This window comes from Rhinolophus sinicus, linkage group LG07, assembly GCF_036562045.2.
Source record: "Rhinolophus sinicus isolate RSC01 linkage group LG07, ASM3656204v1, whole genome shotgun sequence".
NCBI classification, from domain to species: domain Eukaryota; kingdom Metazoa; phylum Chordata; class Mammalia; order Chiroptera; family Rhinolophidae; genus Rhinolophus; species Rhinolophus sinicus.
Genome location: NC_133757.1, coordinates 128,211,665 through 128,238,844, shown reverse-complemented (window position 1 = coordinate 128,238,844; position 27,180 = coordinate 128,211,665). Strand labels below are relative to the sequence as shown.

Sequence of the window (27,180 nt, the reverse complement as noted above, 5' to 3'; positions counted from 1 at the left end):
TCCCTTTGCCAGACCATGGGAAGTGTTACATTTTCAAGTTCTTTTCTGAAATAACTATCCAACACCCAATCTGTCTGGTAACAGGAAGTACTTAATTTAGATAGGCCTAATTTATGTCACAAACTCACTCTGACAGATCATAGGGTAGGAATTGTCAAGGAGATAAGTAAGCCTAGTGGTAAGCAAGAGCCTTTACCTGTCCTGACATCTGTTGATGTATTCTTCAGTATGGCATATTATTTATTGGTTTTCCTAAGTTGTTTATGGGAAGAAAGCTTTTACTCTATATCATGAGCCATTCCATAGGTGTTTTTGGAGAGTGGCTCCATTATTTCAGTCAGTAAAAATCAAATGTTCCAATCATTGGGAGTTGTCTAGATGGCCAAGCAAACTAACATTTAAAGAATTTTACATTTTAAGGTGCTTAGTGTAAGAAGTGGCCTTTCCTTTTCCTGGACTCCAACCTCTGTCTCCGTCTGAGGTCTTAGAACCTGGGAGGCCCTTTGCGACCCCCTAGTCCTGTGACACCTGGCACTCAGCCCCAGGCCTAGCACAGTCCTACCGGTGAAGGGCTGTTGGGTGAACAGAGCACAGAGGGGATTTTTTGGTAACAATGACATTTGCAAACAATCAAAACTATTTAATGTATTTGAAAGAAAATGATTGTGGAGTCCCCAGAGTTTATAAGCGTTCTATACACAGATCAGCATTTTTGTCCAAATGGGAATAGATATTGGGTTTGGAGATATTTCCCAGGTGCTTGAGGCCTGCTCATGGAACCACTAGACATACCCACGCAGAATTGTTATCTGCTGTCTAAAATCTGATGCCACGTAATTCACTAAGTTCTCCCTTGAGGGGCAAACCATGGGCTTGGGCTTCGTCAAATAACCAAATCACTCCATGCACGGCTTCCGGGTCGACCCTTCCTTTATGAATTCCCTCCAAGGCTGAAGGCACAGAAGCACCACTTGCTCTTCTGCAATTCTCTTTCAGTTTTAAAAAAGGTCCTTTTTGGTGACTTTTACACCCCATTAGAATTTTCCCATTAGCTCACATTTAATTTTTAGAAATTATTTTATCTGATGTCTATGTTTATTTAACTTAAAAAAAGTTTAACCTGTAAGTTGAAATCACCAGCTGAGAAACAGAGAGGATTTCCCACCTTAAGATCTCGGGAGCCCTGACCCCCTCAACCCCATACAGATCACACCTGCCTGGGTGGCACCCCTGGCCTCTGAGCTGTCATCGCTGAAGGACCAGGAGAAGGAGGACGTCTCCTCCAGGTTTGCCAGTGATGTCTCTCCTCGTTCCCTGACTCAGTATCTCCTGGTATCACGTCTCCCTATCGCACCGCGGAAATATTTTACTACGCAAATCAGCAAAGAATCTATATCAGGGGTCTCCTGCCAGCCAGTTGTTAAACACTAGCCAGCAATGTCACTGGGTGAATGCCAGAGTTCTAGAGGGTCTGACAACAGTTTCATCTTTAAAAAAAGTGAGGTGGAAAACGGCTCCCCAATGTCAACTCCTCTAAGGTATAGCAGCCTGAGTCTGGCTTTCATTTCTATCTAAAATTGTAGCACAGGCAACATCTGGGTGAGTCACAGGGAATCTTGCTTACATTCTTAACACAAAGTCAAGCATTATTAACTCATCATCAACCCTTTTTGCTTAAAAGGCTGCTCCAGATTGATTTGAAAATAATCAGCAATGCCATTCGGAACGTAGCTTTCTACAAATTCAAACTAGACAGGCTTGAGAATTAAGATGTTTGAAAAGTGTAAACTTTTCTTCAATTCCATCAGCGACCAACTCCGGGAGTTTGGAGGATCTGTAACACTTGCTCAGTCACCTCCAGGAGATATTTGTCCTTTTGGTCTATGGTGTCAGCTCAGCTGAAAGCTTGAACTTGACATAGACCAACTATTAAAACACGATTCACATGTCTCAACAAATATTGACAAATACCTTTTTAAAAATTAAGGTAACAAGATACTATCTCAAATAGAATAAAGCTGACACAATGTACTTATGAAGGTCCAATATATTTTTAAATTACACAGTTTCAGGAGAAGTTAATCTAAGGCTCCAACACCAAACTATTTATCTTAGTTTACTCTGCAGTTCTTTTCATGAACTCACAATATAGCCGACTCCATTTTCACAAACAAACAAACAACAACAAAACATTTAAATCCACAGAAGAGGAGAGAACACTTCCTCAATAACTAGCTAGATTTCTTCTCAATTAAATACAAGGCTGAGGCTCTCAGTTAAAAGAACTTTATAAGGAAAATGTACCCTTTTGGGAGCACAAAGATCCCACAAGTCACTACAATGTATTTCCATTTTACTGACAATGTCATGAAGAATATCATAAAATTTTTCTGTATGAGGGAATAGTTCAGAAACCAAACTGTATATAGTATATAAATTGAATTTGGGGGAATGTGTCTTCACGACTTCTGCAATACTAACACAACTGAAGCCAGAATGGTTATAAAGATGGGTGACGGGTAAAATTCTAGTGATAAATGCTGTAAACTCTTATCCTGCATTCTTTTAAAATGCAATCAAATTGAGACTGCAGTCCTACCGTGTTTCCCTGAAAACAAGACCTAGCCAAACCATCAGCTCTAACGTGTCTTTTGGAGCAAAAATTAATATAAGACCCGGTATATTATATTATATTATATTATATTATATTATATTAATTATATTATATTATATTATATTATATTATATTATATCATATCATATCCGGTCTCATAGTAACATAAGACTGGGTCTTATATTAATTTTTGTTCCAAAAGATGCATTAGAGCTGATCGTCCGGCGAGATCTTATTTTCGGGGAAACACAGTAGTGGTGCGTCCTTGGTCTGTCTCTATGTGAGTTGGTTTGGTCAAGTAGTGTGAACCCGAGTCCTTTGGAACAACCAACAGATATCCACTGAGCTCTGCTGTGAGCGAGACAGTGACTGGGCTTGTAGGTCGCTGAGTCCCAGGCACCGTATCCCCTTCGGTTCTACAACACTTGGAATTAAAATGACTGAATATACCATGTAGTTAAAAAAAAAAAAAAGGTCTTAATGCTACTTTGAAACACCCATATGCACATTAATCAATCTTAAAGGGCAGAGTTACCTGTTTTTTTTTCACGTGTCTATTAAATTTTTATAAACCCATATAATATTTTATTTACAATCAGACTTTACAATAAGCTCTAGTCCCCATTTCTCTTGCTGATTTTATGAGATCTTTTGCTCACTGACTGTTTTTCTATGACTATATAAAACTAGTGGATGAAACCACAGGTAGAACAGATAGCCAATAAAATTTTTTATAGAGGCATTTGAGTGTTAGTTATATTTCTGGAATGTACATAAAAGATGTGGGATAGTACATCTAGAAAAGTTAAGGAACAGATTTAGGAGAATACAGCTAAACATATGTGAAGGTTAAACGCTTGAATCAAAATCCATTAAACTCTTTTGCACCTTAGCACAAATCCATAATCAATAAACACTCATCAGCTAAGCAACATGTATTTGCTAGGTACCCACCAAGCATTCAGCTACAGGCGCTAGCTTCTAAGGGAGAAGCAAAGCACACCTGACATAGTTTCAGTCCCCAAAGAGCTCCTAAATACTTATTATTAAACAACTGGCAATCACTGCTGCACTAGCATATACTTATCTGTGGGTTTTGCAAACCTCAACTGTGCTCTGCAATCTTACTTGTCGAGTTAAGGGTCCTCCAGTCTGTCAGGTGCATATGAGAAAAGCACAAACTAACTTAGATAACTCCCAAGGCTATACAAAAACTTAAATATTTGGAAGGAAGCAACTGAAATATATGAGTTCCTGAAACATATTAGAAGAAAGGGATGGAGAGCCAATGGCAAAACAAACTATAATAAGAGAGCAGAAAGTGAAACTTGGCTCCTGACCTCCTCCCACCCGCTCCGAATGGCACGCCTGGGTCACAGACGCCCTAAGCCAGAGGCTCATTTCAAGAGGAACTAGAGGCCCACAGACAGAAATACAAATAATTATGAAATACTATTTACAGTTTCACTCTGTCATTAGCACAAATGACATTGGCAAAATGAACCATCTACACCAAATTCAAAACACAAATAACCTATTTACATATCCCCAACCCAAGGTCCACTCCCAATACCCAACCTGACTCCCACAGTGGCTGCCGCACACCGACCACTCACTGGGAAGGAATCAGGATTTATTGATGGGGAAACGCAAAGCAGACAACGTGTCATCTTCTCAGACACAATTTAACTGATCTTACCGTGTCATTGGCTGGTCTCCACAGGTTTCTGATTTAATAAAGTGAATCAAACTGTGGGCAGCCTAAGAGGAAACTTGTTTTATTCGTGAGTTATTTTCAAATCTTCAAGGCTTTCTTTTTAATTTCCAAATGATTAATTTTTAATAAGGTATTTGCTAAACCTTCACCAATTCAAAAATGTTTACAGTGAGGCTTGGAATTTGGTGGCTCATTGGTCATTTCACAGGGAATAGCCTTAGAATAAGGTGCCTTGAAGATACTCTGCACCTCCCTGTCACTCCCAGTGCAGACCCATCTAGTGGCCCTGATGACGCCCCCTTTTAGGCCACTGCTCTTTCTCCCCTGTCCAGTCCCATCAAATCTTTCTATCATATAATCCCCAAAATCTAGAGAATGACGTTACAGAGGATGGTGAGTCAGCCTAGGAGAAGAAAGAGTTGTGAAAACTTCAAACTCTTATCAAGGTCCAGACGGATGAAGAGATGACGGGTGCTGAGAAACAAATATTGGTGAATGAAAGAATGAGAAACTTGATGATATAAATGACATTATTATACTTTATATTTTACATATATCATATCACATTATTTATATTTTACAGACGAGGACACTAAAATTCTCAGAAGTCAAGTGATTTGCCTCAAAGAGCCTCTCCAATAAAAAGAAGAGCAAATGTTCAAACTTAGGTCCATCTCATTTCCAAACTCATGCTTTTTAAGCTAAAATAAAAACCAGTGGTTCAAACTGTAGGTCATGTCACAGAGGAAGGTCCTCAAAGCTACTGAATGAACTGCCAATCAGCCTGCACCCAAACAGGAAGTAGAATAAAGAAACGGAGAGGAGGCGGCCGGATGGCTCAGTCAGTTAGAGCGCGAGCTCTGAACAACAGGGTTGCCAGTGTGATCCCCACATGGGCCAGTGAGCTGCACCCTCCACAACTAGATTGAAGACAGCGAGCTGCCGCTGAGCTTCCGGAGGGGCGGCCGGATGGCTTGGTTGGTTAGAGTGCGGGCTCTCAACAACAAGGTTGCCGGTTCAATTCCCACATGGGATGGTGGGCTGTGCTCCCTGCAACTAAGATTGAAAACAGCAACTGGACTTAGACCTGAGCTGCGCCCTCCACAACTAGATTGAAGGACAATGACTTGGAGCTGATGGGCCCTGGAGAAACACACTGTTCCCCAATAAAAATTTTTTTTAAATGTTGATTCTCTAAAAAAAAAAAAAGAAAAAAAAAGACGAAATGTAGAGTGCACTGTGGGTGGCAGGTGCACATATTTGATTTTGCTTTGGATTTATTTTTTGGTGACACTCATGCACACCTGTGTGTGAGCCCGTGTGTGTGCATGCACGCTCTGGACTGCCATCAGCTAAGGAAGTTTAGGCAGGACCGGAGACCTGAGGGCATCTTGGGGAGACCAGATGTCCGTTCCAACCAAACAAGTAAAAGCTGACGCTCTCCAAGCCCTTTCTAAGAGAGGAATGGTGTTTATTGTGCACATAGTTGAATTTTCTGAACTTAGTAATCTTAGTAATTCCCATTTCAGACGACTGCTGTGATGCCAAGCAGAGGAGTGACAACAGGACAAACGAGAATCTTCCTCTTGATAACACTGGCTGAACTCTTCCTCCTCATAAGCCCCCAGACGCCACCAGCCTGTACCTTCCAGGTCCCATCCCTGACCCCTCGAAGATTTTAGATTCTAGTTCATTGCAAGTTCCTTTAACATATACAAAGGTGACTTCCCCCAAACTCCCGACTTTCAGGTTCCTGACTTGTCTGCCGAGGATTTTTCCTTTTTCTCTTCCTCTTCTCCTCACTTCCAGGGTCACACTCTGGACCTTGTCATTTCCAGTAACATAAGCTCCCTCCAGGACCTCAATTTCCCACATCCAACCCTTGGATGACCACCTACTCCTGCCAATGTTCTGACCTCACTCGGCAATCCCGCGGCCCGACACCCAGCGTCTGTTCACCTTTCTCGGTGCCCACCTGTCTCCTCACTCAGCCGAAACCCCTGCATGCCTGTTACCATCACTCCACTCTTTCCCTTGCAGGCACCCTTGTTTGCTTACCCTTTGCTGGTGGCACGACACATGCTTAGCGATGCCACAGTCCTGGGTATGTAACTCCACGTGACCCAGGCCTGAAAGTGGCTGCAGAACACACGGCTAGCTGGTCAAGACCCTTGGGCCTTAATGCCAATCACACTCTGTCACCTTGCTCACTCTCTCCCACTGTCCTAGGTGACCATCTCACACTCATCTGTCGCCAATCTCCATCACCTCCTCTCCCATCTTCACTCTCAGTTAATGACCTTGACTCATATTTCACTGAGAAAATAAAATCAATCACAGAGAATTTCCCTCCCCAGGCGGCTCCCAGCAGCACAGCCACCCTCCTCCCTGTTCCTTGACCATAAATGCTTCCGTTTCCTGAATGCGCAGTGTTTTCACAAAGGCCAGAGGCCCGCATGTGCACTCAAGGGCCCACCCAACAATTCTCCCTCTCTCTCCTGCATCAGGGGTTTTCCCGCTTCTGCTGATTTGTTTCCACCAGTGAAACAAAAATGCTGTTATTTCACACTTTTAAGAGCTTCTCTCGCTCCCCCTTCCTCTTCCAGCCATCCCTGTTTTCTTCTGCCTTTTGTGGAAAGTGTCTTTGTAGCATCCGCTACTGATCCAGCTCTGTCTGGCCTTCATCTGTCACTCACCTGAGTGCTGTAGCAAGTCAGCGGTCACCATGTGACTAAAACTACTGCTCAGGCCCTCAGCTCACTGACCAGGAGCATTTCACAGCTGATCACTCGCTCCAGCAGAAAGCATATTTCCACTTGGCTTCCAGGCACCACACTGCACGTTTCCTGCCCACTTCTCAGCACTCAGCCCTCGACCCCAACCCCCGACCCCCAACTCTCCTCACCATCCCACCCTCTACAAGTCAGAGTGCCCCAGGCTCAGTCCCTGGACTTCTTCACTTTTCATAAACACTCCCTCTTTTGGCGACCTCATCCAGCCATGGTTTTAAGAAGCACTCAGCACTCTGAAGTACATACCTGGGGCCACAACCTCTCCTTTGAACCTCAGACTCAGATCCCCAGCTGCCTACACAACGCCTTGGATATCAAACAGACGACCAAGCTTCACATGTTCCAAACCAGCCTTGTGGCGATGCCCCAAACCCGCTGGCCACACAGTCTCCCTGTCTCATGCTCTCCGGCAACTCCCGCCTTCCCCCCAGGCTCCTGTCTCACTCTCATCCTACACTAAATGCATCAACAGAGCCTCAGCTTCGGAACGATCTGGAATCAGCCGCTCCCCACCTTGTCTCTCAGCTAAGGTCTCCGGGGGCGTCCCTCCCCTGCCCTGCCACCCTGTGGTCTGAGGAGACAGTGGAGCTTCAGTCTGCAAGCAGGTCTCTGACCGCCTCTGGCCCCCTCAGCCAGGGCTTGTGAAACAGCAGTGGTCCCGGGCTGCTGTGCCTTGCCTGGCCCTCTCCCTCCATCACCACACTGCCTGCTCGGGCCCCTGGAGGAGTGCCAACCCTTCAGGGCTGCCGTGACCGCCATCCTATCCAAAATGATGCCCTGCCCTCTGCCCTATCCCCGCTGCATTTCCCCCTCATATGCACCTCTTCCGGGGGATGGGCTGTGCCCTCAGCTGTGGACTGCAGCTGTGTGACGCAGGTCGGTGCCTCTCTCCCCTACACCCAGGACAGTGCCTGCCACTCAGGGAACGCTCACTGCAGAGGAACAAGTGCCACAAAGAAGGTGCCTAGAAGCCAGAGGTGGCCTGAGAATTGTGTGTGAAGCCCATGTCTTTCAGTCATAGAAACAGGGTGTTCAAGAAAGTTCCCAGAACGTGATGTGTCTGTTCCCATCCAAAGTACTTAAGACGGTCACATAAATAATTTGCATGAGCGGCTCCTGGCACTTTAAACGAAAGAAGAGTTACATTTCAAACATCTTCATAAATCTGTGCAGGTACAAATGAAGACAGGACTTGTGAGCACTATGGACAAGAAACCCACAGAAGGCTCTGCAGGAATTACTGGACCCAGAACAACTATCACCCCAAACCGAAAACTCTAAGTGCTCAGCACGTGAGGTGGACATGAGTCGCCGCGGCCTGAGTCGGCACCAGTCAGGACAGACCGAGGATGGGTACCAACGCACGGCAGGAACTTGGGGAAGAACACGGAACCCCAAGCAGAATGGTGCACACAGCCAGCAGCAGACACTGGCACCTCCCGCGCTTCACTACATGAGGGCACTGATGAACACACGCGTGTGACTGCAGGATTTGCACACGCACTTGTGCCTCGCTTAACCCCGTGGGAAGCTGTGTACAGCGCACCCCACATTCCGTTAATTCCACGGATTCAGTTCTCACCTATCCCTTTTTGTCGCCTAAAGTTCCACGCTAACGGAAGAGAGCGTCAGGCCTTTGTAAACAAGATGTTGGTCTAATGTAACCCAGATAAGCAGTAACTATCAGCAAACTGATGACAGGCTCTGACCACACCGCTAGTGTCCATCCTCCGGGGGAACCAGAGCTTTTGCTAACTAAGGCTTGGGTCGAGAATTGTTACAGGATTTTCATTTGCAATACAGCCTGAATGCCCGCTCTGCTGAGCTTTTGCAAACATCTCCTCACCCTGGCCTCAGCGCTAGGGCGACCACCACCTTACAGTGGAGGAAACTGAGTCCCGGAGAAGCTGACGGCCAGGATCACAGGGCTGGTAAGTGGATGCAGGGGGAACCTGGATCCCAGCACCGTTTTTCATGTGACTTCTGGAAAAGCTCTGTGGTCTGAGCCATAACTGTGGGCATATGCCAGTCACCGCTGTGTGGGCCTGCTTGTGGGCAGAGGCCTGGTATTTCAGGAACATTACTGCTATTTTGAAAAGGGTACTTTGACCTGCCTTCTGCTTTTTAGAAGGAAACCGGATCTAACTGGTAACTGTACACCTTTGCACCTACCTCAGTGGCACAAGGTCAGCACCGACAATCAGGACGCTTGAAGAACTGCTAACCTTTAGTGTCACATCTAGGATCACGTCCAATAAGTGACAAGTGATACCTTCATTATGATGTCACTGCAGTGGAACCAGTACACTTTATACATGGGGAAATTATCTGAACCTGATGACACTTTCATCGACTGGTACCTGCCTATAAATTTTTAATGAAAAGGCTACAGAGTCTCTATTTAATGTCTGGATGTTATCTCATCTGTAACATTGTGGATTATACACAAGTACTGAATAAATAAGACAAGCAAGAGTCTATATGAGTTTCAAAAATAGGGAGCAAACGCTAAGATTTATTCTCTCTTCTGGACATATAAGAGATAATAAGATAAATCATTGACTAGCTTAATCTTTTAAAGAAAAGAAAATATAACAGATTTGTAACCATGTGAAAATGAAGTTTTTTATTAAAGAATATTGTCTTGTGGCAAATTTATGAATTTTCCCCATATCCACTAATTGATTAGAAATCAAGTGGTGTTTTTGGATTAAATTTCAACATTTCCATGGTAGTTATGAGTCAATTTTAGAGAGAAAAAAATTTTCATCCAAATTCCAGTTTAAGGAATCTCAGCAAACCAACACATGCGATATTTTGGGGCCGCTTGTACAGCCAAAATTGCCTTTCATTGAGAAAGAAACGGTACAGAAAGTCCTGGTTTCTAGGTTACGAGTGCTCCCCAGAAATCACCTACAGGCGAAGCAGAGGGCGGTCTCCTCCCACAAGCCCCTGGCTGTGAGTTTCGGCATCTGTAGAAATAGCAACACTTCCGCGGGGGGTGGAGAGAGGGGGTACCTCTCACCCTCTGGGGTTTGGAAATTGTTTTCTGCTCTAAAATCTATTTGCGTTCTGGTAGTCGTTCTGGTGATGGTCCTCTTTGACTTCAAATTTCCTTTAACCACCTGTTACGCTAACCTAAGGACGACCAAGGTCTTTTCATATTATCAGTGGAAGATGAAAAATAAGATTTGAGCTCCAGATAAAGTCCGTCACCACTGTACATTCTGAAGGGCAGGTCCAAACATCTCAGGAAGATGTCCTACCATAGAAAGGCCTGGGACACTGGGACAGATGGAACCAGAGACCCTGGAGACCTCACTTAACCTCTGGTGGGCTCAGTTTCTGCATTTGTAAAGCCGGGCAAATGCCGCCCTCACAGCTCTGGTCTCTGGTGACTGACGAAACTTCACATGTGAAGCCCCCAGAACAAAGACTGGCACATCTAGCTAATTAGCTAACATTAGTCACTTTATGTCCCTAATCTCTATTTAATGTACATTCTTGAATAGCAATAGTAATGAACGAACAGCAGACAGCATTTACTGTATACCTAGGAAACCCAGGAGATTGAGAAGCGTCAATCTCATATTTTGTGTGGAGGTCAATTCTAATTTTTCTGACTCTTGATGAATTACATGTAGTAATCATAGTTAGAACATGTACAGCTTAGAAAGCCCTTTAATAGGTCATGACAATTTACCTTGCAACCCAGTGATGTAAGATTGGATGCAATAATAATACTACATATAATAATACCTTGTGTGAAACATTAGAAAAATGTCACTTTCTGAACTGAAATGACTTGATGAAAGTGGGACAGAACTTAAACTTGAACCTTTGGTCTCTAAATTCTGTGTGGTGTCGTGGCATCGTGTTGCCTTCTCACAAAAATAAATGTTCTTCCTTTTCAGAGTAACATTGGCGACTACAAGGAAACACGTCAGGCTGCTCAAAACTTTTTGAGGTAAATCAAGAAGTCAGGTTGGCCTATAAAGCAAACAGAATTGAATATTTGCTGCTGAGAGATTATTTTTCTAAAAACACCCTAAACAACTAAATATCATGTTATACTTCAGGGTAAAGTCAACTTGGTTTGAGGTTTTTCACTAGGTTCCCTTTTGCCATTATTTATAATTTCATCTAAATGAACTGATAGTTTCATTGCCCAGTCTCTAGATATTGCAAATTTAGAAAGTTAATGAACTGATATTAAAATTGGCGGAATACTTTTAATATACATTTTAAAAATCTTTAAGATAAACATGATAAAATTATACACTATTTCATATTCAATCTCATAGACATTTCTGGAAGAAGCTCCTACATCCATGGGGGAATTTTGATATCCTTGTCTAGTAAATTGGCTGATATACTCAAAGTTCAAATAATTTGTTCAAAGGCACACTAGAAACATATCAAATAAAAAGATTCCCAATGGGAAATCAGACGGATAAGAAATGTACATGTAGAATATGAAGATCTTGTATATTTACTACAGGAGTAAAGGAATTTGGCCTTTTCCAGGTCAGTGACAAGCAGTATGTAAGATCTGGGATTTCATCTCATCTACGAGCTGAAAAGCCCAACTGTAATTGCTTCCCGATGCTGGTGGAGACATGAGTCTCCTGGGTCAGAGACAAAGGACGTTATATGCACAGCAAAGGCAGCGGCTGCATGTCGACTTGTTGCTTGAGTGTCCCGTGTCCTCCCCACGCACACCCCTGGGAACAGTGACGGTGCCTGTGCATGTGGTGGGTTATGACGTCAGAGAAGAATGCCTCACCGGGAATGGTCCCTCCGGGTCAGCTCTATCAAGCACACACACGCACACACACGCACACACACCTACACAAGCCTATCACCAACATTTAGCACAGTACGGTGAACACTGGAGCCCACTAGAAACTTAAATTCATGACATAATAATCTTAGTCTAAAATAGCACAAAACTCTCAACATCCCTGGGACCAAACAGTATCAAAAATGTGTGTTTTTGTCTAAAGCCTTATCAAGTTGATGTGATGAATGAGTCATTCAAATACTTCATTTCCGCCAATAGTTTCAACCTCTTCTCAGTATAATTCATATTTTAAAACAAATTAGGGGGGAAAAGGGGGATTTTTTTTAGATTCTCTGTGTTCTCTTTTCCAAACCCTAACAGTTACCGTGAGTTTAAAGTCACAAGGCAGAGAAGAAAAGAAGCAAGAGTCTGGGGCACCAGCACATGCTGAGATGAAAACACCCTTCTCAGGCAACATCCCACCCAGGGTGGCCGGGTCCTCACAGACAGAACTGACACCACTTGCTGGTTCTGCTTCTACTTTACCAGCAAATCAGCTCTCAGTACAAACGTCTGCGGCTCCGAAAGTCGGGAAGGGGTGGCAATGGGCTTCCCCTGTTTTAGTGAATGCAGTAAATGCGGGCGGCTGCACACAGGCAGGCAGTGAGGGTCCCTCCTGGGCTCTGCGGGGTGAGCTGCTCCCACCTACCTGGTTGCAGGTGTTGATGTCCACGCCCCCCTTCAGGTACTCCACGACCTTGTCCAGGTTGCCGGCTCTGGCCGCGCGGAGGAAGCTGGCGCTGCTGTCAGACTGAGAAGAGAGAAGGCGGTCAGTGAGCTGCTGACACGAGACGCGCACGTAACACAGAGGGACAGGATGCTCAGGCTGAGCTTACGGCCCTGAGCCGCCGTCTGGGCGAGGCCGCGCCTCCAGTTTCCTGAGAGCTGACACTGGCGACCCTGGGACCCGCCGCCATGACAACACTGTCACTGCTTTATCTTGAATCGCAGCCACTTCTGAAGAGGAATTTACCCCCAAATGCACCACGACTGGTCAGTTTAGCTTCAGGACACTGGTGACGGCACTGAGCCTAATGTCACGTTCAACCAGAAAAGTCAAGCAACAGAGGGACTGGGTTTCTTCTGTCTGGTTTTCGGGTGAGTCTGGGGGACGACGCTGAGAAGGGTCACTGCAGTCACCTGTCCGCCTTATCAGGCAAGCAGCGCCCCAAGGAGAACCGCTCGGCAGCCCCGCCTGGGCCCACGCAAATGCTGTGAGCCCGGTGATTTTGGAAAAACAAAACCAAATGAATTGAAACCGGCTGACACAATGCCGGCTAAGTCGCTTGGTATCGATGACAGCTCTCGGTGGGGACGGCGCGGGAGGTCCTCAGCGCCCCCACCGCGCTCCAAACCCGGTCCTGGGGAAAGCCTGCATTTTCCGCACAAAACGCCCTATGGGGGCTGCACCCCGCCCCCAGTTCCCCCGCCCCCCGCTTGCTCTCAGATGCCACACCCACGGACACGCACAAAGCTGTCACTGTCCTGCAGCCACTGCCTGACTAAAGCGGAGCCGGGAATCGAAGGGGACGTCGCGCACCTCCCGGCACGTGCGTGGGCTGCGGCCACCCGCCCAGCGTCCTCCCAGCAGCTACAAGACACCCACGGCGGGGCCCCGGGCACCTCGGGGTGACGTGAGAGAACTGCAAGGGACTCCTCTGGGGCCTCACGTCCGGGCTCAGTGCACACGGGGGGCACCTCACATTTACTCAAATACCAGTCAGAGGGGACCCAGAAAGGGTCGGGAGTGGTGACGGCCGTCGCTGCGCCCGATCACAGGCCGGCCCTCCCGAGCCGACCACGGCCTGGTCACAGGACAAGAGTCCACCCCGGGGCCACCGTCCCCGCCAGGCTGCGGTGACGACCTGTGACACGTCCTCCAGTGCCTGGTCTGGGAAACCACTGTGCCGGGTGCCGCCACTTCTGAAGCCCGGGGGAGATTTCCTGCCTCCAGGCTTCTGGCCACAGCACTGAGAAGTGAGCTGTAATCCTAGGGCTATGCGGTGTCAGCATCTCACAGGAAACATGATTTAAAAGAACAAAAATTAAATAATAGGCGGTCATGATAGAAAGTATGACAATATCATTTCCCATGTAGTTTTGAAAATAAATATATGTACTGTGTAGAACTGTCTAATCACTGACACTAATATAATATTGTATGTCGACTGTATTTTAAAAATAAATTTAGAGACTGTTTAAAAGGTTGTGCCCAGAAAGCGCTTCCATCTCGTGCATGAGGCTTCAGAATTCCAGGAGGGGACGTGTGCTGAGTGTTCAAGGTGGGCGCAGAGCCACGGGGGTGTCCCAGGCACCTCAGCACTCATGTGACACCATGATGAAGGAACAATTCTTATGCCCATTTAATAGGAGAGGAAAGGGGTTGGGTCTCCCAGGTCACACCGGGGCTCAGTGAGATCCCTGGTCTGACTCGTGTTTGCCAGCCTCCGAGCTTGTCCCCTCTGCGACCCTCCTCTCCCTGCACCGCTTCGCAGCGGGTGTGGCTGCGTGCACCTGAGCTGCAACACCTGAGCCGCAGCTTTGTTCCGTGTGTGGAACCACCACATGCCCTCATCCGCGGGTCTGTCTACATCACAGCACGTGCTCAGCACAGCGCCTCGGTCGGACACAGTTCCTGGCTGACGTCCCTGTTGTCATCAGCCGTCTACTACCCAGGAAAAGCAGGAGGTGGCTGGAGACGACTTAGAAACATATGCACCTGGGATGAGGAAAGAGGTGGCACACACGGTGTCAACAGGCCAGGTAACTGTCCGCTTGTTTAATCACATCAAACTCGCTCCATGGCTCCTGTGCAGAAGGAGTGCCATGAGCAGGCAGGGCGGGAGGGAGGGGGACGCCGTGAGACCCCATGCGGAAGCTGGAGGGGCTACAGGCCTCCCTGAGGGGTACCCCGCACACGCTCTCGGCACCGTCTCAGGGGCTGGGCGAGACATCCAGGGCACTTCTGCTGTTACATAACCACAAGTTTTCATAACTGCTTTTCTCTGTTCTGAATCAAATTTCTACAAAGTAGAAGCAAGTGAAGGCTTACAGCCAATCCAGAGAGTTTTAGCAGGGTGTCCCCTCAGTGTTCAGGCTGGGCCAGATGCAGGGGAGAGCACCAGGTAAGCGGCCCTGCCAGGGACCTCATCGTCATTGAGTGACAGCAGGCTTCCCTGGACGGTGGGTTCTTCTAGAACCTCATTAAGAGACTCAGTTTTCCCCAAGTGAGAAAATGAATCATAAATGCATTTTGCAAATGCAAACAAGTGAAAGTATTATTATAAAGTTGTCCCAAAACAAAATTAAAATGAGACTTAGAAGTTTATGTGTAGATACTGACAGTATTGACAGTCAAAGTACAGGACTGCGTGAAACTAGTATTTCCCCCACGTATTTCCACACACGCACTAGCTGCTCTACAACCAGGTCAATCTGGGATCACAGCTCTGCACACGAGAGCTTAGGATAAGCAGCCGTCAGGCTCGTCACCTCCATCACACAGACGCGAGAGGACTCGGGGGCTTATGTTGACACACACAGCAGTTTTTACCAGGCTGCTTCCCGCTCAGAGTAACACAGTTCCGTGTTAAGTACGGGGAGTGGGCTTTCAAAGCAGACTTGTCTCCTGGTTCAACCAGGAGAAAATGAGGCAACAGCAATGCCCTGGGAACATCTCAGACAAACCCAAGAGCAGCCCCCCTCTGAGTGCTTCACCACTGCTTCCCTCGGACTCGCGAGTCCTAATAGCATCACACTCACGCCCATCAGGTCTGGCTCTTTCAGGGACTCAGTCACTGAGCCCCACTGAGTGTGACCTGCAGCAGAAGATGTCATTTAACGCGTCCCCTTCACCACCCCAGGGGGCATCTCAAGCCAAGAGAGAAAAACCTCCCTTAATTTCTCAACACAGTTCTGTACATTTTTTGTACCTGAAGGTTAGACAAAGGTTAGTGCTTTCCCAGCCAGATGTGTGTGGAATGTGGGGAACGTGCATTCAGAGAGACCCCTTATCTCCTGAGGGAAGGCTTCCCCCAAACCCTGGCTACAGATTTGTAAAATTCTGTGCTTACGTTTCAACAATAACCTAGCGAGGAAAATGGAAGCTTATAGCAGGTCACCTGCTGTCTACCCATTAAATGAGTGCAACCACGTCCTGTGTGTTTGTAACTCTGCAGGTGATGGACAAGTGACATACAGGTGACGTAGGCACAGACAGTTTGGCTTGGGTACAGAGGGTGCTCAGAAATCTGGTCCTCATGCTGGCAGGATGGGGCAGATGTGCTGAGCTGGAAGACCCCAGCACGGCAGTTGGCAGGCAACCAGGACCGGCTCACTGCCATCGTCCGCAGGGAGCGTGACAGAACAGGCTCGGTCTTCAGGTCCCAGTTTTCTCTCTGGTTGGGTTAGGGGCACATGTCGACCTCTGACTTCATTTCCAAGTAAATAAGGAGCTTTAAACAATGGTCACCTGGCACGCGACTTAGCACATTTCTCTCATAGCTTTGAGTTCCATTATTCTGAAACAGGAAACAAAGGCTTAACTGTAATAAAAATAACAACACTGGGCTTGTGCGCTGGGGTTTGGGAAGCAGCTGGCAGTGTGGACTGGCCGGCAGTGTCCAGTGAGTGGCTCCGTCAGCCGGGGGCATGGTGGACCCCACACAGGCCTGACTGACCCCTCCAAGGAAAGCACACGTTCTTTGTGCAATTGAAGGAATTCACACTTTCTTTGGATGCAGTGACCCCTTTGTAAAAACACAGTGGTTGCCGGACTACCCTGACATCCATGTTCACAGATATACAAAATAAAGAAAATGTGTGAAAATAGCCCAAGGGGAAGACCTTGATGTGAGTGTCATGAAAGGGACATTTCTAAAATTCCATGGGTTTGTCCCAGGACTGTGGGTAAGTTAAGTGCACATTCAGCCAACCACAGGCTGCAGATCGTCTTGAGTCTGTTGCAATCTCCTCATCAGAACCTGTGTACTTTACAGAGTTGGGGGAGGAGTCACAGGGCAGGACTAGAAGCGCTAAGCCCCGCGACAGGCAGAGGACACTCACTGAGCTTATTGTGCACTTGCAGTTTTTCTTGTAAATGATAAATGCCCAACAGCGGCAAAGCAAAGCACAGATGCACACACACTCGCTGTTCCTTAACCGTGAAGGCTCTCCCAGAAGACCACAATGGTCACCTAGCACATATCTGAAAATACTCTCTTAGCAGCTCAGGTTTGAATCCCCATCTTGTCATAAAGTGAACTTTGGGGGCAATCGAGGACGGCATACTAGACGTACTGGAATGTTTTAGAAAGAACCCACAAGTTGCATGTGTGTGCATGTGTGTGCATGTGTGTGTGCACTATGAGCACGTGTGTGCATGTGTGTGCACTGTGAGCATGTGTGTGCACTGAGAGCATGTGTGTACATGTGTGTACATGTGTGTGCACTGTGTGTGCATGTGTGTGCCTGTGTGTGCACTGTGAGCATGTGTGTGCATGTGTGTGCACTGTGAGCATGTGTGTGCATGTGTGTGCACTGTGAGCATGTGTGCCTGTGTGTGCACTGTGAGCATGTGTGCCTGTGTGTGCACTGTGAGCATGTGTGTGCATGTGTGTGCATGCTTGTGTGTGCACTTTGAGTGTGTGTATGTGCATGTGTGTGCGTGCCTGTGTGTGTACTTTGTGTGTGTGTGCATGTGCGTGCATGCCTGTGTGTGCACTGTGAGCATGTGTGTGCATGTCTATGTGCACACGTCAGTGAGACTACAACAGAATTCTGGACAGGAAGTTTCTCCTGAGCTCAGAATACTGATATCCTGCCTCCAGGCAGCTGATGGGGCCCCTTGGACCAGGGCACAGCTGAGTGACCCCTTTCTCATGGGTGGACGTGACCGTGACTGCTGCAACTTTCTAAATTTACCCATGTGCTGTGAACTGCAGTTGTCAAGAGGCTAAGCTGTTCAGGCCTGATCCTCTGCAAGGTACAGAGCTTATGTAATTTTACACCGAAACGTGGAAGATGGGATGGGAAACTGGCTTGAAAAGCAAAGTGTTTGATCAAGCGCCGCACCTAACGCATGGTGGTGGGAAAACCCTCCCAATCCGCATCTGTCGCTTGCACCACCAAACACTCGGTAAGCTTCCAGCACAGCACACTCCGTTGCCAATCAGCCAGTGACACCTCTCCACGACCCCTCCAGTTCCTGCCTTTCCAAGACCGAAACTTCCTCTGAGGAGCTTTCAAACAGATGACTGACATGGTGGGTAAAGCATGGGTCAGCTCTGAAGAGAATGTGGAAAAGTAAGCAAACCCTCAGTTTAAACATGACCACGTAGGAACAAAAGCAGGCTAACTCGTCTCACGGAAGCATTGGTTCCCTTGTAGAAGAAAACTCAGGCTTCAGCCAGGTTTCATGACAAACGGACATTCTCCCCCAGCTGTTTTATCGTCTGCCTCCCACAGGAAATTGTATGAAGTGGGTCCGTTTCCCAGACATCTTCTGTGGAATCCCTCCCAGCCCAGCTCTAAAGCCTCACTCACTGCCCCTCCAGAGCCCAGCCCAGGGGGAGGTCGAGAAATATTGGTGGAAATGAAACAAAATAAAGGAAGGTCAGTAAAGGGAAGCTGGCGAAATGGGGCCATGAAGCAGACCGGCCACTATGAGCCAGTGAAGAGTTTGGTAGATCCAGTAAATGGTCAGACTCACTGAATTTTAAATTTTGGTGTCAGATCTTGATTAGCCGAATTTATACTTGTTATATTAATCCACCTGAAACTCATTAGCTAAAAGTAAAATAGTTTTCAGTCTCTTTTATAACTGGATCTGCCATCCACAACAAAACCAAATAACGCCAAACTCTTCCTAAGCATAAATGAATGAGGAGAAATGGGCGAGGGCGGCCTCCTGTGTCCCTGTCATCTCACACGTGAGCCATGACAGACGCCGCCGTAGGAATGGGGTGATTAGACAGGCCAGGCGCTCAGCAGTGTCTGCCTTTAACTGGAGGCTGACAGATAACTGGCCACCATGACATCAGCAAAGAAATTCAATATAGAAAGAACCGGTATCTTACTGACAGTAAATATGTAGAACCATTACTATCCTCTTTCTTCAAAGTAAGAAACGATAATTTTGCTCTTCTCTGGGGAGAAAGAAAAAGTCTTTATATAAAGCAAAGCACAAGCTTTTATTGTTGCATAAATTATCCGAAGAAGAAAGGAAGTACTGACTACTCAATGTTTCTGGGCGCGTAACATACAGCAATGTATTTCAGTATCTCCAGTAGTTACAGTAAGACTAATGAACTTTCTGAACAAGAGAGACCACTGGTATGTTTAGATTATTCTGACCAAGATTCAGAGGAGAGAGGCTGTGATGTGTTAGAATTATTGTGCCTATAAAGTATACCTCGCTTCTGCTAGGGAACCTATCTATTTAATTCCACCTCTACACTCTTACATAAACATCTATCTGTAATATGACATGAAATTAAGCTGTCATATGCGTGGTATGTGTGTGTGTGTGTGTGTGTGTGTGTGTGTGTGTGTGTGTGTGTACAGAGAGAGAACAAAATTAGAACTTCACTCGAAGGCAGGAACCATGTCTTATAAGTGTCAGACTTTCCAAATCCGCGGTCAGTGCCCGAAACATACAAGCCAGTAAAGCTGATTACGATGATAAACCCTTGGGAAGAACAGTTATCATCTACTGGGGGTGCCAAAAATGTACACACATGACTTGTGTTCATCTTTTGTTATCGGTATATATTGAGTATTACAATTTTAATATAGTGTTTTCCTTTCTTAAAATGTGTATACATTTTTTTGGCACCCTCTATATCTTAGTTTTATGCAAAGCTGACAACAGGTGGTATAAATACAAGTTATTCTAGCTTTAACTGCTCAAACATTAAACTTAGAAAATTGCTAAACAAGAGTTAGATTTCTTTTAGGTCATAGAAGAAGATAGCATTAGAACATTTTTTGCAGGGCAGTAGTTAACTGTAGCCCAAAAGACCTTGTCCGTCCACCCAAGTTCACTTAGTTGAAATGTCCACCTTTTCCTTAAATACTAACACTACAGGTACCTTGTAACTGGTTGCTGACGAAGGGCTGGGAGGCAGGCTTCTCTGTCTCAGTCACTGAAGGCAAACCTTGGGGGAGGAGGAGATGCTGAGAATTTCATCTGAAGGGTCTGCAGAGAAAGGCGTTTCTAGCTGGTGGTGGTGTTGGAAAGGGGATGCAGCACAGATCGTGGAGTGACGAGGACACGGGTGCACAGTGGGGCCATGCGGGTCTGCACAGCTGGACAGGCGCCAGCTCTACATGTGAGAAGTGCGGGGCATGTGAGTGACTGAGTTTCCTCTGCCACTAACGTCCTTCCTAGAGGTCACTGTTAATTTAGCACCAATCATGGAATCATTATAGATATTGAGCCTGACCCAAATAAAGCCTCTCTCTCTGGCCATGATTCTGAGTAAGAGAACTAATCACTTGTGTTTTGATTGGGTTGACTACACTTCTTTTCACTATTTTCAGATAAACAATTTGTCAAAAGTCACACTAAGCGAGCATATCAGTCCTTCATTGCTTTTGCATGGTTCATGTACATTCGTGGAGTTTCAGCAACTACTTATCAAAGCCTTTAAATGTTTCTCTGCAGAATATGGACTAGCGCCCTCCGCATCAGGCTTCTACGTGCCACCTGTCAAGTCGCCGTCTGCACACGTCGCTTTCTGTGCAGCAGCCCGGGCCCTCGACGAGACCATCAGCCCCTCGAGGCATGAATCGTGATTTGTTCTTTTCCTATTTCTTTCCCACATTTCCTCCTAGAATGTCGATGGCTAATACTGCTGGTGCCAAACACTTACATACAAACCACCCAAAGGAGGAAACTGAGGCTTGGCGAGACGAAGCCTGCTGTCCCTGGACTGTGGGTACTGATGCCAGAGCTGAGACCGCTCGCTACCAGCAGCACCACCATCACCACCAGGCCAGTTCCCCCAAAGTGCCAGCACCTTCTCACTGGTGACTGACTTACAGAAGCGTCTGCAGCTTCCTGTTCTGGGGAAAACCTACGTGGCCACACGCCTGGCCCAGTGGTCACGTCCTGATCTCCGTGACACCCAGTTCCCTTTCTGGGTGTCCCGAGCCAAAGGCAGGGCCCCACGTTTGGCTCGTATGCCATGGCCACCCTGGAATGCCAACATTTGTATTCTTTAACGTCACTGGCCCAAGAGCTGTGACTTCTTAGGACACAGTTATATTACTAAACAATAGTATCGCGTGTTATACTCGATGACTGAATCTAGAACGATGTCTGTCACAACTGTCACTACAATCAGGCGCAGAAAACACTTTTCAAGCTGCACAGCATGGAAAGCTGCAAAGACCTTGCTCCCGGCTCTGGAACCTACATGTGGACCTCAGCACTCACAGCGACACATTTCCCAGCGGAGTTCACGTGGCCCCCTGCCAGGACAGGTGAGGCCTCTCGCGGCTGTTCTTATTGGTCACCACATCTGCCACTTACACATAAATACTGACTCCGCCCACAAGAAATGACAGCACTAACTCCTATACTTTCACTAAAAATGTAGTGTGTTCCCGTGAATCGTCCTCTCATGCAAATTAACTATAAACCTAGATAAGTGCAGAATATTAAGAGAATAATTTATTACGAAATCGAAAGACAAATATACACACCATAAGAGTATTTGTCTAAAACTATATGCCTTTCTATATTTACTCCATTTTTGTCCTTACAATCTGTCTTCTCTTTAGAAAGGTAGGGAGATCATAATAAAAGCATATGTATTCTCATAGTAGAACACTTAAAAATAAATAAAAAGAAAATAAAATCAGCCAGCAGCCATAATCCTGTTACTCAAACTTAACTGCATGTTTTGCTGTATTTTCTTCTAAAATTTTTCCACATATACGCTATATTCGTATGTATAAATAATGTTTTTACGAAGGTGGAATAACAATACTCTGTCTTCTACTTCTAAACAGCATTACCAATCCTGGCCTCCACCATTCAAAGCTTTGAAAGATGCTCTAAATCCATGTAACACTTTACAGAGAGGTCACAGCTGTTATCTTCCCTAATCACGCTACAGATAGTGCTTTCGCTGTCCATTATTGGCGAGTACTGTACTGAAGAGTCGCGGACCTACGCCTTTCTCCCTGTCCTGATCCTGTGCATTGTTGAAGCTGCTGACGGTGGAAGAACGTGTGGAACGGTGCAGGCTGTCCATGACATTTCCTGTCTTCTTGGACTTGTCCACATTTTTTATCCCTTTAGAGTTTCAAATGTCTTTTTTATTTTTAAAAACTTCATATAGACAAGTAATATTTTGTTATATTTGTTGGAAATTTTTCTAAGTTTGTTTTCTGTTTACTATATCTTTTGACTTTTAGAAGTCTTAAATTTTATACATTAAAAGTATAAACTTCTACTTTCAGATTTTTATTCCATTGCTTTTAGGCTTTCGAACCCCCAAATCAATGAAATATTTCTCTTCATTTTCTTCTCTTTTCAAAAAATTACCTTTTTTTCCATTTAACTTTTAATTCCCTGAAATTTATTTTGGTATGGGGCATAAGTGACAATCTTACTTGAAATTTTCCAAGTGGGCAATTTTTTTCAATTGTTGAAAATCTTCCAACGCACTTTTAACTTTTTCTAATATCTCCTTTTTTACGTTTTTCTTTACTTAAAAAGCCAACATAACCCAATGAGCTGGGAATGACCCTTTCAATCCTGCTCTACCACTTACCTTGAGCAAATTACTGAACTCAGATAAGCTTCAGTTTGTCTATAAAATGTGTAGGAGCACATGACATAAATTAGGTGGCACAGAAGCTGTCAGCTGTGGGAGTGGGGCTTCAGTTTACTCTGATGCTGTGCTTTCAAACGTCCCGGCAACACAAGCAGACAGCTTCCAGCTTGAAGACAGTGTGTGAGAGCTGCAGGAGGCTGGCACGGGCGGCAGCCCCCGCGCCCTGCATGCTCTTGCTTTCTTTAACTGCCACCAGATAGAACTCTGGCAATCAGCTGAAGTAGCCTGGATTAAAAGCAGCTGGCTGCAATATGAAGGGTTTTTATTCTCTTAGCCCTTACGTGCCGACGTTACACGTTCAGAGTGTCTCCTCAGTTAAGTAGCCGCTTAGAACATAAAGCACTGGTTATCACACGTCAGTGCACGGCGGGTTACTTAGAGATCACCGTAGCTTGCTAAATAAATGTTCTTGGTTCCCACCTCCGGCATTCTAATTCTGGAAGTCTGAAGTGGGGCTCAGCAATCCACCCCAGGTGATTCTTCTGATGTGGGTGGTTCACTTCGAGAGGTGCTGACATGGGGACCAACGAGGCCTTTCATTCTATGTATTTATTACACAACCCTGATGTCATTAATATAAGACCCATGTCATGCAGGGTGGCCTACGGGGTGGCCTACCGGGTGGCCTGCGGGGTCTCTGGTCCCACTCCCCACATAAGAACACAGGACATGGTGAGGCCAAAAAGGAACACCCACGGAGCCACAGGTAGGGGAGTCATACCACTATAGTCTCGCTGGCGGCTGGGTTGGAGACACAGGAAGCAGGAGCCACACGATCCGCAACCTGCCATCCGCTTCTCTGCAATCCACAATCCACACACTGCCGCTTGCTAGCTCAGCCACCATCTTCTTGCTAGCCCCCATTATCTGCTAGCGTAGCCACAGCAGTTATATTAGTGGCCAATGGCTCACTGGTTACAGCTGACAGCCAACTAGCCACAGCTGATGGCCATCCAATCACAGTTGATGGCCATTTACTACCTGAGCCAGCACCTTTCCACATGAGGGCGAGAGCCTAGAAACTGCACTCCTGGCTCTGTCTCCACAACCTGGTATTTATATTATATTATATTATATTATATTATATTATATTATATTATATTATATTATATTATATTATATTATATTATATTATACTATACCAGGTCTTATAGTAAAATAAGACCGGGTCTTATATTAATTTTTGCTCCAAAAGATGCTTTAGAGCTGATTGCCCAGGTAGGTCTTATTTTTGGGGAAACGGTATTTTGCTTAAATCCTTGCTATAACCTTGGTATTAAGAATTAATTTTTTTTTGCCCCAAAGTGGAGAAATTCTGAGTAGAATTCTGAGTAGGCAGCGGGCACGGTTCCAGGTCACATGATCACTATTTGCTCCGCCTGGGAAGTCTTTGGCAGAAAAGTTTACTCAATGATCAGGCTGTACGTATGTTACTCAATTCAGAGAAATCACGTTGTCATTTTGTTAAAATCAACTTGCTTTTTCTTTTTCAGGGCCAATAGCTATGCTGACAGGGACAGAAAAATTTTAACAGGGGGTGATATTGCTATTGGTTACTTCTCTTAAAAAGTTTTACATCACGTTCTGACCTCTGAAACTTGGAATGAGTTTCTTATTCCACCCCCTGGACCTCAAAATCACGTTTATATATAAAATCGTGCTTTTATTTACCTGAAAGAACCTATCAACACATGAAGCTATCACCACTTCTGTTCTCTACATTTTAAAAACTTTGCTTTATGTTTCATTTTTAAAGCGCCTCTAATTTATTTTCATGCATTACATTTTTCTTAATGACTTCTAAAAGGTGAAAAACAGAAATCACTTGTATAATTATAAACAGTTTAAAGAGTGATCTGAATTCTAAACTAATAAAAACATTCATAGAAACTACCTTTGAAGAAAGGTAGTTATGTCTTAGGGAATGTATTTATATATTGCAACTAAGCAAACAAGTGGAGTTACTAAAAGTTACCCCAAAGTTCACCTTTTTTGCCCCCTTTGGTTCAGAAATTGCACCAGAAGTGGCGCCCAGCATCCAGGTGACCCTTCTGGAGGAGGGGGTAATTTAAGCCACAACCCAGAAGCCCCGGCACTGCTGGCGTGACCATGCAGGGCGGAGCCCTCCCCACCTGTGCGTTCTTTGCCCACAGTCCCTTCAGTGTCACCCCCACAGCACTGTCCCCTGTACCCCACCATGCAGACAGACCTGCTCTGCTCCTCTGCAAACACCAGTTCCGAGGGTGTTTCCACTGGTCACGTCCTGGTTTCTGTTTCAGTCCCACTGTGGTCTGACTGAGTCCCTCCGAAAGGGTGCAGTTCCCCCAGGACAGAGTGAGAGCCACGCGAGGGCACCACACGGACGCCTCACACCCCACTGTCCCCTCCCGGGCTATCAGGTACAAGCCTGTGAGAACAACGCTCCGTCCTCTCACTCACAAGTCCCACATGTGGCAGTGTCACCCTTTCACTCTGAAATAAATAACTTGCAATAAGACCAAAACCCTGGACCGACAGACCAAAGATCATCTTTATTCTCCAGCAGAACTGAAAATCAAAATGTTTCATAAAGGTTTTGGCCCTCCTGCAGAAAATCACAATAAGCCCCTGTACCATTTTGAGGAACGTACCACAGCTCTGAATTATTAAAATCCGTAAGTCAGACATTGGATTGCTCCAGTTCTAAGCCTCTGCCCAAAACGCTGTCCCGAGCAGAACGGCGTCTCCAGGCCTTTGCCCAGAACGTGGTCCTGCACCAGGGGCAACGCGCCTCTGGGAGCTGCCATGGGCTCCCCTTCGCACATGCCTGACACTGAAAAGTGAACTGCACGTGAACATAAAATGACAGAGAGGCCAGGACAGTGGATGTAAGTGAGTCTGCGACACACGTCACCCGCTAATAAAATGCTTGCTGCGGAGAAAACTTCAAATTAAAGAGACAGCGCCACGGCTGTTCCCAAGGGTCAGTCCACAGCCGCAGCCCAGCAGAAGGGGCAGGCGAGGGGGCAGCAGGCCCAAGGCGTAGGCAGCAGTGGGCGGCGGCCCCGGTGTCACTGCTGCCCCCCTCCCAGCAGGCTCAGGCCCAGGACGCACACTGGCCGGCCTCCCACTGCAGCTCACACCTACCTGCATCCCCGGGTCCTCACTGGCCTCGCTGTCGCAAACACAGGGGTCCAGGGCCCTGTCCACCGCCTGCACGTGTCCCCGGGTTCTGGCGCTCTTCTCCGCATGGCAGGATGGGCAGAGAGCGGCATTGCCCATTTCGCTCTACAGGCCCAGCCCTCCGAGCTCTAGCCGGGGCTCCCGGGGTTTCTGGAATGGGGACAGCCCACGCAGACGCCCCTGGTCTCCTCTGCTCCAGGGCCTTCCACGCCCCTCGGCCGTTCTCCCCATCTGCTGGCCGGTGTCAGGGGCAACTGAGCCCCACCAACTGCTGGCTGCCCGGAGCGGCCAGTCCAGGCTGCGCGGCTATTTTTACACCTACCAGCCCAGCTATGCATGTCTGGGCCGGGCGGGGGTGGCCTTGTTTTGTTTGTCACCATGTGAGCAGCCTGCTGTCCACATGGGCCTCGGTCCTGCCGGGCGGTGTCCCCACACGGAGAGTCCCGCACGGCGGTGACGGGCCTGGCTCTTGGCCTCTTCCTGCTCACGCCCGCGCCTGACCAGCAGAGCAGGGAAACTCATTTTTGCAATTGCTTAACCCACGAGGCATCCACTGGGCTCGCGTCCACGACTTTCTCATGATCATTTACAGAACACAGCCATCCTTTTAGCATTCAGGATTCACTGGAAACACATCAATCAAAATGGCTCATTTTACACTAATACGCATGGTTTGAATTTTACAAATGATCCAGTTTTCCATCATCCATGATTGTGCCACACAAGAGCAAACATGTTGATTCATATCTAATTCTTTTTAAGTTTTACTATTTTGAAAATGTTTCCCCAGCTTTATCAAAAACAATCAAGAATGGTTTTCCACACTATACCTACTACCTTTGAAAGCATGTTACAGATTTCCAAAGGACGTTGTTTCCCACTGAGATAGCACAGCAAACGCAGAGCTTTGTGAAGACACCGGGACAGAAGGAGGGGGTCACAGGCTCTGATGGATTAAGCTTTCTTCTCCCACTAGGGCTTCCTCTGAAACTTTGGTGCACAGTTATTTTAATACTGGCCACTCCATCCCCCTTTGCTACCTGCTTGCTGTGTGCAAATCTCCTCTTCCAAACAGGTTAGCTACTTGATGGCAGTGTCCAGCCTGCTCTCCACCTGCTCGGTGCTAAATATTAAATGTTTAAGAATGTACCGAATTGCAAGCAATCGGAGGAAACAGGAAGTGAAGCTGCTTAGAAATTAGCCAC

At 46.5% G+C, this 27,180-nt stretch overlaps 1 protein-coding gene across 50 annotated transcripts in view; it reads right to left on the bottom strand.

Moving 5' to 3' along the window:
• ANK2 (ankyrin 2) overlaps window positions 1–27,180 on the bottom strand; it is a 360,143-nt gene that overhangs the window by 134,973 nt on the left and 197,990 nt on the right. For 21 of the 50 annotated variants that reach the window (XM_074338609.1, XM_074338595.1, XM_074338600.1 and 18 more), the window contains one exon: window positions 12,616–12,717. In XM_074338609.1, coding sequence (XP_074194710.1) covers window positions 12,616–12,717 — 102 coding nt within the window. Of the gene's footprint in view, window positions 1–12,615; window positions 12,718–25,939; window positions 26,200–27,180 lie in introns of those variants that run through there. The other 29 variants (XM_074338608.1, XM_074338596.1, XM_074338610.1 and 26 more) reach the window with 5 other exon arrangements.